Source organism: Bos taurus, chromosome 16 (assembly GCF_002263795.3).
Source record: "Bos taurus isolate L1 Dominette 01449 registration number 42190680 breed Hereford chromosome 16, ARS-UCD2.0, whole genome shotgun sequence".
Classification (NCBI taxonomy): domain Eukaryota; kingdom Metazoa; phylum Chordata; class Mammalia; order Artiodactyla; family Bovidae; genus Bos; species Bos taurus.
This window is the reverse complement of record NC_037343.1, coordinates 46,601,262-46,616,095: the sequence shown is the minus strand read 5'-3', so window position 1 is coordinate 46,616,095 and position 14,834 is coordinate 46,601,262. Positions and strand designations below refer to the sequence as shown.

The 14,834-nt window shown below is 46.3% G+C and overlaps 1 protein-coding gene and 1 long non-coding RNA gene across 4 annotated transcripts in view; one reads left to right on the top strand and one right to left on the bottom strand.

Moving 5' to 3' along the window:
- Window positions 1–1,706: 1,706 nt before the first annotated feature.
- Window positions 1,707–7,639, bottom strand: LOC104974451 (uncharacterized). The gene is made up of 2 exons (XR_003029751.2): window positions 4,860–7,639; window positions 1,707–2,459 (listed from the first exon to the last, which is right to left on the bottom strand). It is a non-coding gene; the product is annotated as an uncharacterized lncRNA (long non-coding RNA).
- CAMTA1 (calmodulin binding transcription activator 1) overlaps window positions 3,781–14,834 on the top strand; it is a 994,006-nt gene continuing 982,952 nt past the window's right edge. For 2 of the 3 annotated variants that reach the window (XM_059875732.1, XM_024976757.2), the window contains exon 1: window positions 3,980–4,059. In XM_059875732.1, coding sequence (XP_059731715.1) covers window positions 4,015–4,059 — 45 coding nt within the window. In that variant the 5' untranslated portion in view covers window positions 3,980–4,014. Of the gene's footprint in view, window positions 4,060–14,834 lie in introns of all 3 variants that reach the window. The other variant, XM_059875731.1, reaches the window with a different exon arrangement.

The window sequence follows — 14,834 nt, the reverse complement described above, 5'->3', positions numbered from 1 at the left end:
CAAAGTGTATTCTTAACCACCGGACTACCAGGGAAGTCCTGAGCTTCTGTTTTGTGATTTACCTGTAGTGTATGTGCTGTATAGACATACAAAATATTTTATTAGTTCATTGAAAATAGAAACCCATTACACATTCAGTTTTCAGTCACTCATTCGTATCCGACTCTTTTCCACATCTCAGACTGCAGCACGCCAGGACTCCCTGTCCATCACCAACTCCTGGAGCTTGCTCAAACTCATTTCCATCGAGTCGGTGATGCCATCCAACCATCTCATCCTCTGTCATCTCCTTCTCCTCCTGCCTTCAGTCTTACCCAGCATCAGGGTCTTTTCAAATGAGTCAGTTCTTTGTATCAGGTGGCCAAAGTATTGGAGTTTCAGCTTCAGCATCAGTCCTTCCATGAATATTCAGGACTGATTTCCTTTAGGATTGACTGGTTTGATCTCCTTGCTATTCAAGGGACTCTCAAGAGTCTTCTCCAACACCGCAGTTCAAAAGCATCAATTCTTCAGTGCTCAGCTTTCTTTATGGTCCAGCTCTTACATCCGTACATAACTACTGGAAAAGCCATAGTTTTGACTAGACGGACCTTTGTCAGCAAAGTAATGTCTCTGCTTTTTAATATGCTGTCTAGGTTTGTCATAGCTTTTCTTCCAAGGAGCAAGCATCTTTGAACTTCATGACTGCAGTCACCATTACACATTAACATCCATCATATTTTTTATAACTACATTTTCCTAAACAAAAAATTAGCGATCAGAGTGGTATTGTTTTATAGTTTTACAGGCTGGACTTGAGGCCCAGGTGATAGTATCTTCTCCTGTTTCCCCATTGCACTTGACCTGCTGTTTTTCACATATGTCAACCCCACTAGGCTTTACCCCTTGGAGGGATACCATCTTATTCAACTTCACATCCTCAGCATCTAACAGTGTCTAGTCTCTAGTGAACATTTGAAAGAATTATTTTAAATTTAAATATATATATTTATTTATAGTTTTTAAATTAAAAAAAATTTTTTTAGGCCACACCATGAAGCAAGTGAGATCTAATTCCCTGACCAGGGATGGAACTGGCACCCCCTGCATTGAAAGCATGGAGTCTTAACCACTGGACTGCCAAAGAAGTCTAGATTTAAACATACATCTTAATTATAAAAGCAGAGACATTACTTTGCCAACAAAGGTTCATCTAGTCCAGGCTATGGTTTTTCCTGTGGTCATGTATGGATGTGAGAGTTGGACTGTGAAGAAGGCTGAGCACTGAAGAATTGATGCTTTTCAACTGTGGTGTTGGAGAAGACTCTTGAGAGTTCCTTGGACTGCAAGGAGATCCAACCAGTCCATTCTGAAGGAGATCAGCCCTGGGAGTTCTTTGGAAGGACTGATGCTAAAGCTGAAACTCCAGTACTTTGGCCACCTCATGCGAAGAGTTGACTCATTGGAAAAGACTCTGATGCTGGGAGGGGTTGGGGGCAAGAGGAGAAGGGGACGACAGAGGATGAGATGGCTGGATGGCACCACCGACTGGATGGATGTGGGTGTGGGTGAACTCCGGGAGTTGGTGCTGGACAGGGAGGCCTGGCGTGCTGCGATTCATGGGGTCGCAAAGAGTTGGACACGACTGAGCGACTGATCTGATCTGATCTGATAGTTATATTACAGAAAATAGAGACAATAAGAAAAACCACTCACAATCTCCCAAATTTCATTTTTTGGGTGTTTATCAAGTCTTTTTTCAAAATGCAGTTTTTTCCTACCTAGAATTACATCACATGTAACAGAATGCCATTTTTCGGAAAACTATCTCTCCCCCCAGCCCCCGCAACTAGCAATGAGTAAATTTTCCTTTCTGTTTCTAATGTCTGTGACTACCATGATGTTCTCTTGTATAGATACAACATGATTTACTTATTAAACATCCAACATTAGCACATTTTCCTTGTTGTAATAAATACGGTGATCCTGTGAAGAATACCTTCACACATATAGTTTTTTTGGCATTTAGTGTTATTTCCTTAGAATAGATTCCCAGAAGTAAGATTACTGGGTCAAAAGATGCAGACGTTTTTTATGGCTTTTAATACATACTGTAAAATTGCTTTTCAAAAGGGTTACATTCATTTTCAACGCCACCGGCACTTCTAAGAATATGCTTCACCACACAAATCGTCAACACAGGTGCTATTAAGAATGCTAATCGATAAAATGTTATGCCCTCGTTGTTAAAATGTTGTATTTTTTGACCCTCATAAAATGAAAGTTTGTTGAAGAATTAGTCTCTAAAGCAAAACTTTTTGGGGGGGAACATTTTTATTTCCGGGAAACAAGAAATTTTCACTTGAGAAAACAAGAAAAAGAACACATGTTGTTACAACTGGAGCAAAATTCACTCTGACAGTCAACTTGGTGCCAAAATACTCAAACGAGGACCCTGCGCAGCTCCTGCTAGTTGTCACCTACGGGTAGAAAAGGACAAAATAAAATGTAGAGGATTGAAAGGTTCTCACTGCAAACTGTACAAGATCCACACAGAGGGGTTGGAGCTCTGCTTTTCATTCAACTTTTCTTTTTTTTTTTTTCAAACTTGGAGCTTTCAGCCCTCTCCTTTGTTTCCGGTACTACCTGCCCACGTGCACAATTCCTGAATTTTTCTGCGACGGGGCATTTTCATCTTTGCCATTTCCTCTGGCTTTAGGCTTCTCTGTGCAGTGTGTGTTGGTTTTCTAGGTGTGGATGGATTTGCAGAGAAGCTGCAGCGGTGTGTCTGTCCCTCCCTTCTCCCTCCCAGGATGGCCCGTAACCCGCTTCTGGGTTCTCTCTCCGCGACTGAAACCTCGCTGGTCTCCTCGTCTTGCACCGGGCGTGAGTGCGGTGGACGCTGGAATATTCGCTCGGGAAAGCCACGAATGTGAGCCCAGGATGGAAGCAAACTTGGCTCGCCTCGCCCTCCGAGCAGGCTCGCCGAGGATCAACGTTTCTCTAAGATTTTGCTCGGCAGCCTCATCCTGGGACAGGCATCTATGAGTCATCGGCTCTGCGGGTCACATGGCCAACGTGACCAAAATAAAGTTTCAGTATTTTAAGCCGCTAGAAAAGGGGACAACGGAGCACACCGGGGGCGGGCGACAGCGGTCACAGGCTGGCCGGGCACCCGCGCGAGGGACCGCGGCGGCGCGGGCCGAGGGGGCGGGGAGGGGAAGGGGCGGGGCCTGGCTGAGACGCGCCCCACCCCCCACGGCCCGCAGCGACGCCCGGACTCCCGGGCCGGCGGGCCGGCCGGCTCCCGAGCGCTGCGACCGGCGGAAGCCAGCCCCGAGCCCCCACGGCTCCCGCTGCTCCCCGGAAGCGGGAGGCTGAGGGATCCCGGAGATCCCGCTGCATTCTCCACTGCCACCGGGACCCCACGCGCCGGCAGCGGCTTCCCCGGGAACGTCCTTCAGCCCCGGGAGCACGCGGGAAAAGCCCCAGCGCGCCAATGAACGAGCGCCTTCCTCATGACGGTCACGCTCGGGGGCGGGGCTTCCCTTCGCCGCTCCCGAGTTCCGGGAACCCCCTTTGATTGGTCTGGACGGTCTGGGAAACACTGTAGGAAGGCCCAATCAAAATGCCACGTCTCGGCCTCGAGGAAATATTCCGTGTCGGCCCCTTTCTGATTGGGCAGTTGTTTCGGGCTCTGGCCACTGGAAAGCTTTGTTTAGGTCTGGAAGGCGGGCTTTCCTGGGAGTGGGTGGGGAGGGGGCGTTGAGTCTTGACCAATCCTTTCATTCCGTTGGGTGGTGACCAGCCAATGGGCCGGATGGATAGGACGCTCCTCCCGGAGAGTAGTGAGACCCCTGGTGCGGGGCGATTGGTGGTGGGAGCGATGAATGGCAGCCGCGCGGCCCAACGGGTGCAGTGCGTGGGCCGCGGGGCGGGGCCAGGGCGGGTGCGCGGCGGCGGCGGGGTGGCTGGGCCGGCGGCGGCGGCGGTACGAGGCGCGCGCTCGGGGTCCCGGTCGCGAGGAGGAGGAGGATGTGGCGCGCGGAGGGGAAATGGCTGCCGAAAACAAGCCGGAAGGTAAGAGCTGGAGCGTGAGGGGCTGGGGGCGGCGCGGCGGGCAGCGGGACCCGGCCCCGCCGGACATCCCGGGCATCGGCGGCGCCGGGCGGGAGCGCGGGGGCGCGGCGGCGGCGGCGGCGGCGGGCGGGCGCCCCGGGCCGGGGAGGGGGCGGCGGGTGGGGGGGCGGAGCGCGGCCGGGTCCTGAGGTGACTCGCGGGGCGGCGGAGCGCGGCGCCGCACACCCCCACCCGGGGGCGGGCTGGGGCCGGAGGGGCGGGGGGCCGGCGGGCGGGGGCCGGGCCCAGCGAAGAGGAGGAGCCGTGGAGGGAGGGCCGGCGCCTCCCCCACCCGGACCGGGCATCCCCGCCGCTCCCGGGCCCGGCGCGGCCCCCGCCCCCCGCGCCGGTGGGGGCCGCGGGGCGGAAAGTTTATCCTCCTCAGGCCCCCTCCGGCCTCGCGCCCCGCTGCCCCGGGCCGGTTCCCGTCGGGGCACGGCCGGCGCTCAGCCTCGCCGCCTCTGGCTCTCGGCGGCGGGGCCGGGCGGACTCTGTCCAGCCTCACCCTGGAGCCCCGTGGGCGCCTCCCAGAGCCGGCGGGGTCCCCGCGCTTCTCCCCACCAGGGGGACCCTCTCCTGCTGAGCGTCCCCGGACAGAAGGGCCTCGTGTGACCCCTCCCCCTTTCCTTCCGGGGAGGGGGCCTGCGCAGCCCCTAGCAGTCGCTCCCATCCCACTCTTGCCCTTGCGCCCCTCGCAGCCAGGAGGGTGGGGTCTCCGATGCTATGGCGAGTGAGGCTCTCCATACTCCCTTGCCCTTTACCTTCTGTGACCCTGATCCTTCTCTGGCAGAGGGGTCCGCCTCATCCTCTCATCTTCTGTGGAATCTTTGGGGCCTCTGCACACCATCTGTTGACCCTTTTGCCAGGACAAGGGGACTCGGGCTCCCCTTGTTCTTCTCCCTCTCCCAGTGGGTCATAGGGGCCTGGGCAGCTCTGAAGTCATTTCTAAATAGGAAAGCAGACACTTCTTACAGAGGAGGCATCCTCTCCGCACACTTTCCTGGGTTGGGGTGAGCTCATTTCCTGAATACCCTTTGAGTTGCCCTCTCTCTCTCTTTTGGGAGGAACTGGACATTCCAGGGCTCCTTTCCCCCTTTCTCTGTCTCCCCTGTCGTGTCCCTCTCCTTGGAGTTCCTCCTCTGGGTGAGGGTTGTTGCCCCATCAGATGTAGGGCAGGGCTTCCAGTACCTGTGCCTGGTACTGGAGTGAGAAGGGGTCCCAGCAGCAAGCCTGTGTCTGAGGGAAACGGGTCTGCTCTTGCTTCCAGTTTACTCTTGCTCTTAGGTGGGGGAAGCATTCATCTATTGACACTGCCCCACCCCCCACCTCCCCCAGGAAGAGGTTCCTGTGCCCTTGGCTTTGGGTGTTCATGATTACTGTCTTCTGTGCACTGAGAACCAGACTTCGTACATCTTTCATTCAAGAGACTTTGAACCTTCCCTGGAAATAAACTTCCCATTTCTTTTTTAAGAGAACTCATATCCTCCTTATGGCTTCTGTTTCCCAGTCAGCCATATTTAGTGAGCCTGTTACCTTGACTTTTTCTAATTTTCTTAAATTGTATTCATGTTGGCTGGGTAAGAAGAAGCCATATGCCTTTCCATCCAGAAAAGGGAGTGGAGACACCCATGTCGCCCACATGCCATTCAGGAAGAGGTTGCTAGTGTGCTCCTTGTTGTACTAGAACCTTCCTTGGGTCCTGGTGTTGTCTCTTGTGGGATCCAAACATTTCTTTCGAGCTTACAGGTTTCAGGGAAGGGGAAATGGAGAGGCTTTCTATTTTTTTGTGGCTTTGGTTCTCTTTTGGCAAAAGAAAAAGGATACTATGCATTTGTTTATATTTACACACATACAGGCAAATATTTATAGGTGGAATTACATCCATTACGTTTATACAGGAAGTTGAAAGGGTTAGATGACTATCTCTACATCTTGGGTGTATATGGAGACTTTAATGTGTAAGGACATAGATATGCATCAGGGTTGTTGGGAACTCTTCAGCTTAGAGGAATCTGAAGACTCATTGATAAATGGCCACTTCTTGCCGCTCTTTCCTCTGTCATTTGTACTGGACAGAATAAGCAGAATGACATCCTGAATGTTCACCAGGTCCCTGAACAGGCAAAGTGTAGAGGGCTCGCCCCTGCCCGCCGTGACTTAGGCGTTCTGAATTTAAGTGATCATCCCTGCTTGATCCTTCACAGGGTGAAAAGTTCTCATCTCTACTTCTTTACTGCGGTGTAGGAGAGAGAGATTTCCTGTATTTTGGGGCAAAGGATAGGAGCGGGGGAGAAGAATATGTGTTTCTGTGACAGAACTAGGAATGAATAGCCGTAAATATGTCACTGTTTTATTTTGGCCATTTAAATAATTGAGAGAGGTTGTGCATGCTAGGAAAAGGTACCTTTGGGAGGGCCTGTGACACTTTGTGAGAGGGTGGGAGGGATGATCCTCCAGGTTTTCTGTGAGCCGCACAGTTTGTGTATTTGGCTGGTTCCCCTTGGCTCAGGGTCCCTCCCTTCTGTAGCTCCAGTGGTTGCTTCTGCCTCGTTCATCAGCTGAGTCTTACTTTGGGACAGGCTGAGTATGGAGCCTCATCACCGCCATCCCCCTGCCCCAGCTCTGTCAGGGTTCTGCACTGGGGGTCCTTGAAGAGCTCTTCTAGTGAGGAGCCCTTCCACCTGGGTTACTGAGTCTGGAGGCAGTTACCTGGAGGATGGCTCAGCATCAGTCGTTGACTTCACAGCCTTGCCCCTCAGTCTGTATTGAGCTCTCCAGTGGGCATCATACTCAACGTCTGAAAGTTGTGCTTTTGACCTCAATTTCCTTTTTTTTTTTTTTTATTAATTTGGTTTTTAAAAGTTTTTGTACTATTTCTATTCTGCCTGCCTCTATATTCAGTTGATGGAATTGTGTATTTTTAGGCTATAGTATTAAGGACCGTGGGAAAACAGGAGTTGACTACCTGCTGTCTGTGTTGGCGTGTTCCCAGCAGATTCCTCTCCCTTCCAGTGCTGGATCTTCTCCTGCCCTGCCCAGTAACGCTGCCTGCCTTTTGGAATTTTCCCTGCCCTCTGGGGTGCTCCATCTGTGGGCAGTAGGAGGAAATTGCTAAAGTTAGAGGAACACGCTCGAGGTTAGTGTGCGAAGTTAGGTTCCTTTCTGTAAGTTTAATGCGCTGGTGCTTTCTGTGAGACCTGTCCTCACAGATTATTAGAGCTCAGCTTCTCTGTCTTCCCCTTCCAGTGCACCGTCAGGCTAGACGGGTTCTGTCCTCTTATGGACTTTTCTTATGTCTTTCTGTTAGAGCATCCCTCGCCCCTCCCCTGCACCCCTTACCCCTCTGCCCAGCTGTCTGGACAAAGGTGGGTGACCCATGGGACATGTCTTCCCTTGCCTTTTGGACAATCTGACTTATCCTGCTTCTGGGAAATGTTGAGTTTCTCCATCCATGTTCAGTGGCTTCAGAAGGTTGACGTGTGCGCAGCAACCTCTACTCAAGGTCAGAGTGGGTCAGGTTTTTCTTTTCAAACGGGTAGGGTTGCTCTTGCCTCCTCTCTGAGACATCTTTATACATCCTGCTCATCCACGTTTTCTGTTTCTTTAGTTTTTAGGCTTTCCTCTTAAAATAACCTGTTTGTTAGAGGCATGTGGCGTTATTTAGCTCTGTTTATGCTGGGTGTGGCCCCCGTACCTGGGGGATTGTATTTCTTCCGGCCTGCTTCTCAGTGCGCATCTTCTGGCTGGATGTTGCCTCCATTCCTCCTTCCTCTGGGCCAGTCTCCGTGTCCTTTCTCCTGAGTTTTGGGGAAGCACATCTTTGTGTGCAGATGTACGTCTTTCCAATTTCCTCATGGAAAAAACAACAGAAGGTGACTCTCACGCGTCCTCTTCCTTTCACTTCCTGATTGTGCCTCTTGCCTCCTTTGTGGGACCTTTGGATTTGGCCTTTTGGACAGAAGTTGTCTTTACATCCATGTTCCCATCATTGAGTGTGTTCATCCTAGAGACCTTCACTGAGCTGGTATTTCATGCAGGAGTGTGTGTCTGTGTGTGTGTCTGTCTCTGTGTGTGTGTGTGTCTGTGTTGGGGGGGTGAGGGTTTATGTGACTCTATTTGAGACCATAGGGGTTTCCTTTACGTTTTAGTGAGCGTGACATTTCAGTTTGTCTTACACTTGTCTTTTTATATATTCGTGCAGGGAATTCTCTTGTGAACTTTAATTTTTTGGATTGTAATCTTACAAAGACATACTCTAGCAGTGTACTATCCCATTGAGCTCTTCCCCACCCCTGCAGGAGTGGGGGTGGTGGAGAGGGTGGAGGGCAGACTGGGAGAAGCACTTAACAGCTTTCCTTCAGACAGTGTGTGGGGTGTATGTGTGTGGGTGTGGGTGTGTGTGTAGAAAAAAGTAGTCAATCTTCGTTCTGTCTCGGTGTAACTTCCAGGTCATTTAGATATATGTTGATGCTTGTGTAGCATTTGAAGAGCAGCATAGTAAGTATTGTAGAGAATATGAGATCATAGATGTCCTTTATAGAAAACAGTGATAGAATAAGAGAGAGAATATTCTCTTAAGGTTAACATTTCATATCATCAGATAGTAAGGAGTGTATGAACTGTCACATTTTCACTACCAGAAAGTGTTGTATCTAAATTTTGTGCCTAATTCTAGTGACTGTTCTTAGGCCAGGTATCTGGTATACTTATTACAGTTTTTATTTATTACGTGATTTAATTCTTTACGCTTTTTAAAGGTACTGTTATTTGTACCTTTTCTTTATTTTGGTCAATAGCTTCAGTGTTTTGGGGTATAGGTTTGGTGTATATAGTGGTGACAGTAATAATAAAGAATTAACCTGAAATGTACTTCTTCTTTCCCTCCTATGTTAAATCAGATTTCCCCTCTCCAGTGTCTGTAGAAACCAATTCTGCTAGTATTTCATTCTTAGGAAGAGCTTTTGTGTAAGACTCTTGTAGTATGGGGTCCTTTATCCATGTGAAGATGTGACTGAATATTTTTTGTGGTGGCAGGTGATGTGTGTTTCTTTTGAATTTCCATTATCACAGACCATTTTCTAAAATGTTCTGTATCTTCTAGAATTACTTACCATGAGCTTTTTTGTTTTCTTTTGATGTTCTGGATGACTTAAATCCTACCTCCCTTTTTTCCCATAAGGTTTCTTTATTGCCCTTCTCATCATTATTTTTAAAAAAATATTTGTAGATCTGCTGTATTTATAGCCTTTCTGTCATTAAAGAGGGATGCCCACAATTCTTTTTGTCCTGTAGTGAGAGGCAGTGCTACTTCTTGGTAGGGAGATTGGGATTTAAGCCACAACGTAAGGGGTGATGGTTGCATCTGTGACTGGACAGCATCCTTGGTGAAACACTGTGTCCTTCCAGCGCCTGGGCCTCCCCATGTGGGATTTTGGAAATTTTTCTTTTTGCTACATTTAGCCAACTTCCTTCGGTTTCTTTGGCTTGATAATGATACATTTCTTTGGGTAGAGCCAGCAAGTCTAGACTTCATCTGGGGCCTTCATCCAGGAGGTGGTGTGGGGTCTTGAAATGTCACTCTGCCTTTTACAGTACTGTTTCTGTGGTCTTTGGTGTCTCTGAGGGTGAGGGTAAGGAGTGTCCTGGCTCCACTTCTCTGTCCATAGAACATGAGTTAGAGTGCATGGTCACTCACGCCCTGTTCTGCATTACAGCATGTGATGGCTCTGTCTTGTCTTGTTGTTTATTTTCAGAAAATCTAATCAAGTTCAGGATTTAGTTGATCAGATGTCATCAGATCTCTATTTTGTGCTATCCATGGATGTCGTGGCCATCAGTCCTGTGATTAACATGTATTGCTGTTCTGTCATTAGAAAGGGAAACTTGTAGACATGTGGATGGTCTTCCATCCCATAATATTTGTCATGTGTTTGTAAGGAAAGTGTTTCTCTGTATATATTGACAGTAGACAGCAATCCTCGATTTTTTTATGTGATGGGACAAAGTAAAGGGTGTTTTTTTCCTCTCCCCTATCAGTATGCTGGCTGTGTATTTCTAAGGTTCTGTTGCGTCTTTCTGCTTTGAATGGCATTGCTTGTAGAAGGTCATGGGCCTCCTTGTGTAAAGATTGGTAATGCTTCCTGAGCATTTTTTAGTTCATTACCTTGGACTAAAAAAGAAATATTATGTACCCCGCTGCAAAGAGAGGCCAAGTGTCAGCCACATTACTTCCCTTTTTTTTTTTTTAATTTTTATTAAAGAGGGTTCATTTAGTTTCAGCCAATTGACATCTTGTAAGATGTATTTTTGAAATGGTTCTCGTGTGTTTACCCCAGTGTTCTGCTCACTCTTGATGGAATTGCATGTTCTGTCATACATGAGTCCCTTGCTTATTTGGAAAAGTGCAGTCACATTTTATTTACTCCTAAGATTTAGCAAGGCCCTTCGACAGGTAACCAACACATGCCTTTCTGAGACTGTTAGCAGAGGGTGGCTGCGAGGAGAAAGATGTGCTGGGTTGGGGCTGATTCCCTGCTCAGTTCTCTGCCATGTGGTTTTGTAGTTACAAGTGCACATAGTGATGTGCCTTGAAATAAATGTTCAAGGCTGAGTTCGGAACAGTTTCAAACATGCTATCACCTGGACGCTAATTAAGTGGCATTAATCTCACCCCCGATCTCACTTCTTAATATCATCCAAATACCCCCTTTCCCTTTCTCTCCCACTGAAATCTAAAACCAGCAGTCATAACGAATCCCCGAAAAGGAAGCCACAAAGGCTAGCTCTGACCCCCTTCCCTCTGGCTCAGCTGCTGGCTTTGGGCACCTTGTCAGTTGCTTCTTTTTGCATAGACAGGCTCTGTTGGGGTGAGCAGGTGATGTGGAGCGTTCAGTCATTTAACAGACCAGGCCTGTCTCTCCAGTCTTTCCTTATCAGTTACCACAAGGTAAGATCATGTATTGAGTCACTTAAAAACACTTGCTAAGTGGATGATCCTTCCTCCTTTATTTCTGCCTAGCCGTTAGAATGAATACTGGAGTTAGTCTTCTCATGGGACTAGTGAATCGCTGGTCCCTGCTTTTGTGTCTAAGATCCGTGAGAAAAGGGGGCGCTGACTCCCCAAAACTGGAGTCTGACCCTTCAGGACTCGGACCTTCTCTCCGGAGCCTGCACGTTACTGCAGAGGTGATTTATACTTCCAGCTAAATCTAGTATCTCTACCAAGTGGTAAACCAGTTATTTAAGTTTACATTTAGCAGTATGTGTCTGTGTTACATTAGAATGGTATGCAGCTACAGCCAAAGACACTCCTGCAACTAGAAAACAAAAAATGAAAAGAAAGAAAGCCCTTTTCTCTAGTTTTGAAAGCCAGGTTCTGTTTTTTTTTTTTTTTTTCCTTCATCAGAGTTGATTTAGATGGTCAGAAAGCATTTCTGAGGGTACAGCAGTACAGTCAAGAATTAGTCTTTTTAAGACTTAAGATTTGGCTTTTAATGCTTATCTGAAAAGTTCTTGAGGATGTATGTGCCCCAGTGGTTTTCTGGGGCACATGGATATCAAACCATTTGGAAGCAATAAAAAGAAATTGTTATAAAGTGGGAAATTATCAAAGAGAAAAAATGTGATAGTGAAGAAATTACCAATTACATTAAAAAAAAATAATCTTAAAATGATGACTGTAAGTATAAATTCAGGTATCCTAAGGAAAAAATGGATTGTTGGTATGATTACCATGTTGAAATCTGCAAATATACTTATTGTATGAGAGAAACTCCCTGAAATTGGGATGCTTAGAAGATAAAGAAGTTGATTGGATTGATGATTTTTAAATTGTTAAGTGTTTTTTCTCTTTTAAAAAGTAATTGAAATAAAATAACCCCTTAGTGAAGAGAATGTAAACTTTAATGGAAGTTCAGGAGAATTAAACATTTAAAAAGTGAAGATTGAAGATAAGGATTTTTTATTGTGAATCCACAAGGGGGTAGTGATGCTCTATCAAAGATATTTGTGGTAAAAATGTGAGATGATCTCTTTTAACACTTTGGATTTACAGATAAAACCAGTAGGCTTGCATTTTAACTTAAGATCTTCTTTTCAAAATGTTTATTGGCAAAATTGTTTACTGCTTAAATTTTAAAAAAGTCCATTTTGGGTGAGTGGCTATTTTAAGCCATGTGAATGGTAAAGAAGAGAGAATGTCCTTCTCGTTCTGTACTCTGGAGAGGTTACTGAGGCTCTGAGGGTCACTTATTTTCTAAGAATGTAATAATCTTAAATTTCCTAGGAAACATTAGGACTCTAGGAATCACTTACTTAAGTGTCCTGAATAAAAGGATCTTAGTAAATTATGTTTAAGCTTTATAGAAGTTTGTATTGCTAGTTGTATTTTAAATTCTGTCAGGAGATGAAAAATGTAGACCGTCTGCACACTAGCTGTTTTTAATAGTTCTAAGTAAATCCAATTTTTATAATCTCTCTTTTTTATTAGTTTATATTCCATCATTAGATAAAAGCATTCCTCTCCCCCTGTCCCCTGACATAAAAATTCCAGTATCTTGCCTGAGATCACTGAGTCCCTCCCTGTTATATTCAGAATTGCTCAAAATTAGGCATGGTTTGGCAGTGCCAGGTAGTTTTTAGTGAAGAACTAATCTATACGGTGTGCTCTTTTTTGAATGTGGTGGTGCATGGTGGGAGGAAAATTTAAGATGGGAATGAGACTATGTTCTTATTTAGAGACATAGCTAACCATATATTTTTTTTTTTTAATAGTGCTCTTAACAATAATATGAAATATTTCCATGGTTTAGAAGTGATGATTGTTTGTAGCATGTACACCGTGTATTTTTCATGTTTGGTCGAGGGAAAAGCTTGTTCGTTTGGCTTTCTCTCTCTTTCTCCCTGTCCCTTCCCCCCCGCCTCCCCGCCTCCCCTCTTCTTTTCCTTTCCTTATCTTGGGCAAGGGCTTTTTCTCTCTTGTATGTGTTTCAGTCATCAGTCCTGTCTGACTCTTTGTGACCCCATGGACTGTAGCCCACTAGGCTTCTCTGTCCATGGAATTTTCCAGGCAAGAATACTGGAGCTGGTTGTCATTTACTTCTTCAGGGGATCTTTCTGACCCAGGGACTGAACCCGCGTCTTTTGCATTGGCAGGCGAATTCTTTACCACTGAGCCACCTGGGAAGTCCTTTTCTATCTTGTACCCTTTAGTAAATAACTAGTGATTTAACACCCCCAAAGACGCACTGTTTCTTTGTGGACTACCCGAAGCTCCGCTGGAAGCTGAACTATGACGTCAGCGTTTTCATTCATGAATTCGGTTCTTCCAAATCTCTTGTTCTGTGCTCCTGAGCTGACTTCTGGCACATATACAAATCAGTTCACCATCAGTCAGCCGATAAGTCAGCGATAAAAGGTAAAACAAAAGATGCTGGAGTTGTTTTGATGGAGCCATGGTTGCTCATGCTGATTTGCATCAGTGTAGTTTGGACAAGGTTTCTGGCGAAACAGATTGAAACCTAAAAACAGTCAGTTTAATTATCTCATGATTCTGTGGATTGAGTTGTGTTGTGAACATATTGACACTACATTTTTGTTCTCCCATGAAGTTCAGGGTGCTGTGCTGTAGCTCCTTTGTTATGAAGTAGCATTCCTGTTGTAATTTGACTGAATTGGAGGACTGTGCTTTATTTCAGAGAGGCCTGCAGATTAAATTACGTTCTACACAGATTACTTTTGGAATGCACTTGGGTTTTTTTTTGTTGGGGGGGGTGGTGTTCCATTGCTCTGGAAATATTTTAAATAACTGTTTGATGCCTAGAGTTTCACTGTGTTGTGACCATAGTTATGTAACTGGCATGGCCGTCCTTGTGTTGGAGTTGGGTTTCCTTTTCCTCGATCCCGCACTTCTGTAGCTGTCGACGCCAGCTTCTCCTCCAGGGAGGTCGCTGCTTGTAATTTAGTGCTGCCTGAGAGCAGTTCTTGAAGAAATCTTGTTTGGAGTTGGCCTTTGCAGGGCCAGGCTGGGGGCTGAGCCTCTAGCGGCTGGCATCTTTCGGGCCTCCTGTAGTTGATGAATGGTGAGCTTGAAAAAAGTTCATTTTCTCTGGTTTCTTGGGGGTTTGTTGACTTTCCAGTTATTTAATTGCCAAGAAACATGTAGAAGTAAAGTGTGTTATATTTAGAAATCATTTTAGCTCAGTTACAATTTATGGTTAGAGATGATTCGAACTGCAACCATTTTGATTGATATCCAGTGTTACTCCTGAGATGACTTCTTAAACCTCCTGACAACTCAGAGATACTGTCTTCTCCCAGCCCTAAATGAAACTAGAGCTTTGTGTTCTTTTCGGATGACCCGAGTTTTCTGATGGGGAACAGAGATTTGTGGTCTGTTGTCTGGCGTTCTCCTTTAAGTAGATGCTCCGAGAAAAAAAACTTGAGAGCAAGTAGACATGAATAAGCATTTGAAGCTGACTCAAAGACGTTTATTATTTTCTCTAAGAACTAAATCGTTTTAAAATTATTTAAATACAATTTCCAGGAAGGAATCTGATTGTAAATACTATTGAAGAAAGGAATATTTAATGGTATAGAGTTTCCGTAAACACTGCCTCATTTTCAAAACCATGCTTTCCTGTGGACTGCTGTAGGATTTATGAAAAGTTATGGGTTTAGAGCTCAGATTTCAAAATGTTGGGCAGTCTAGCTGTGGTGTCAGCATTATCATTTTTGTC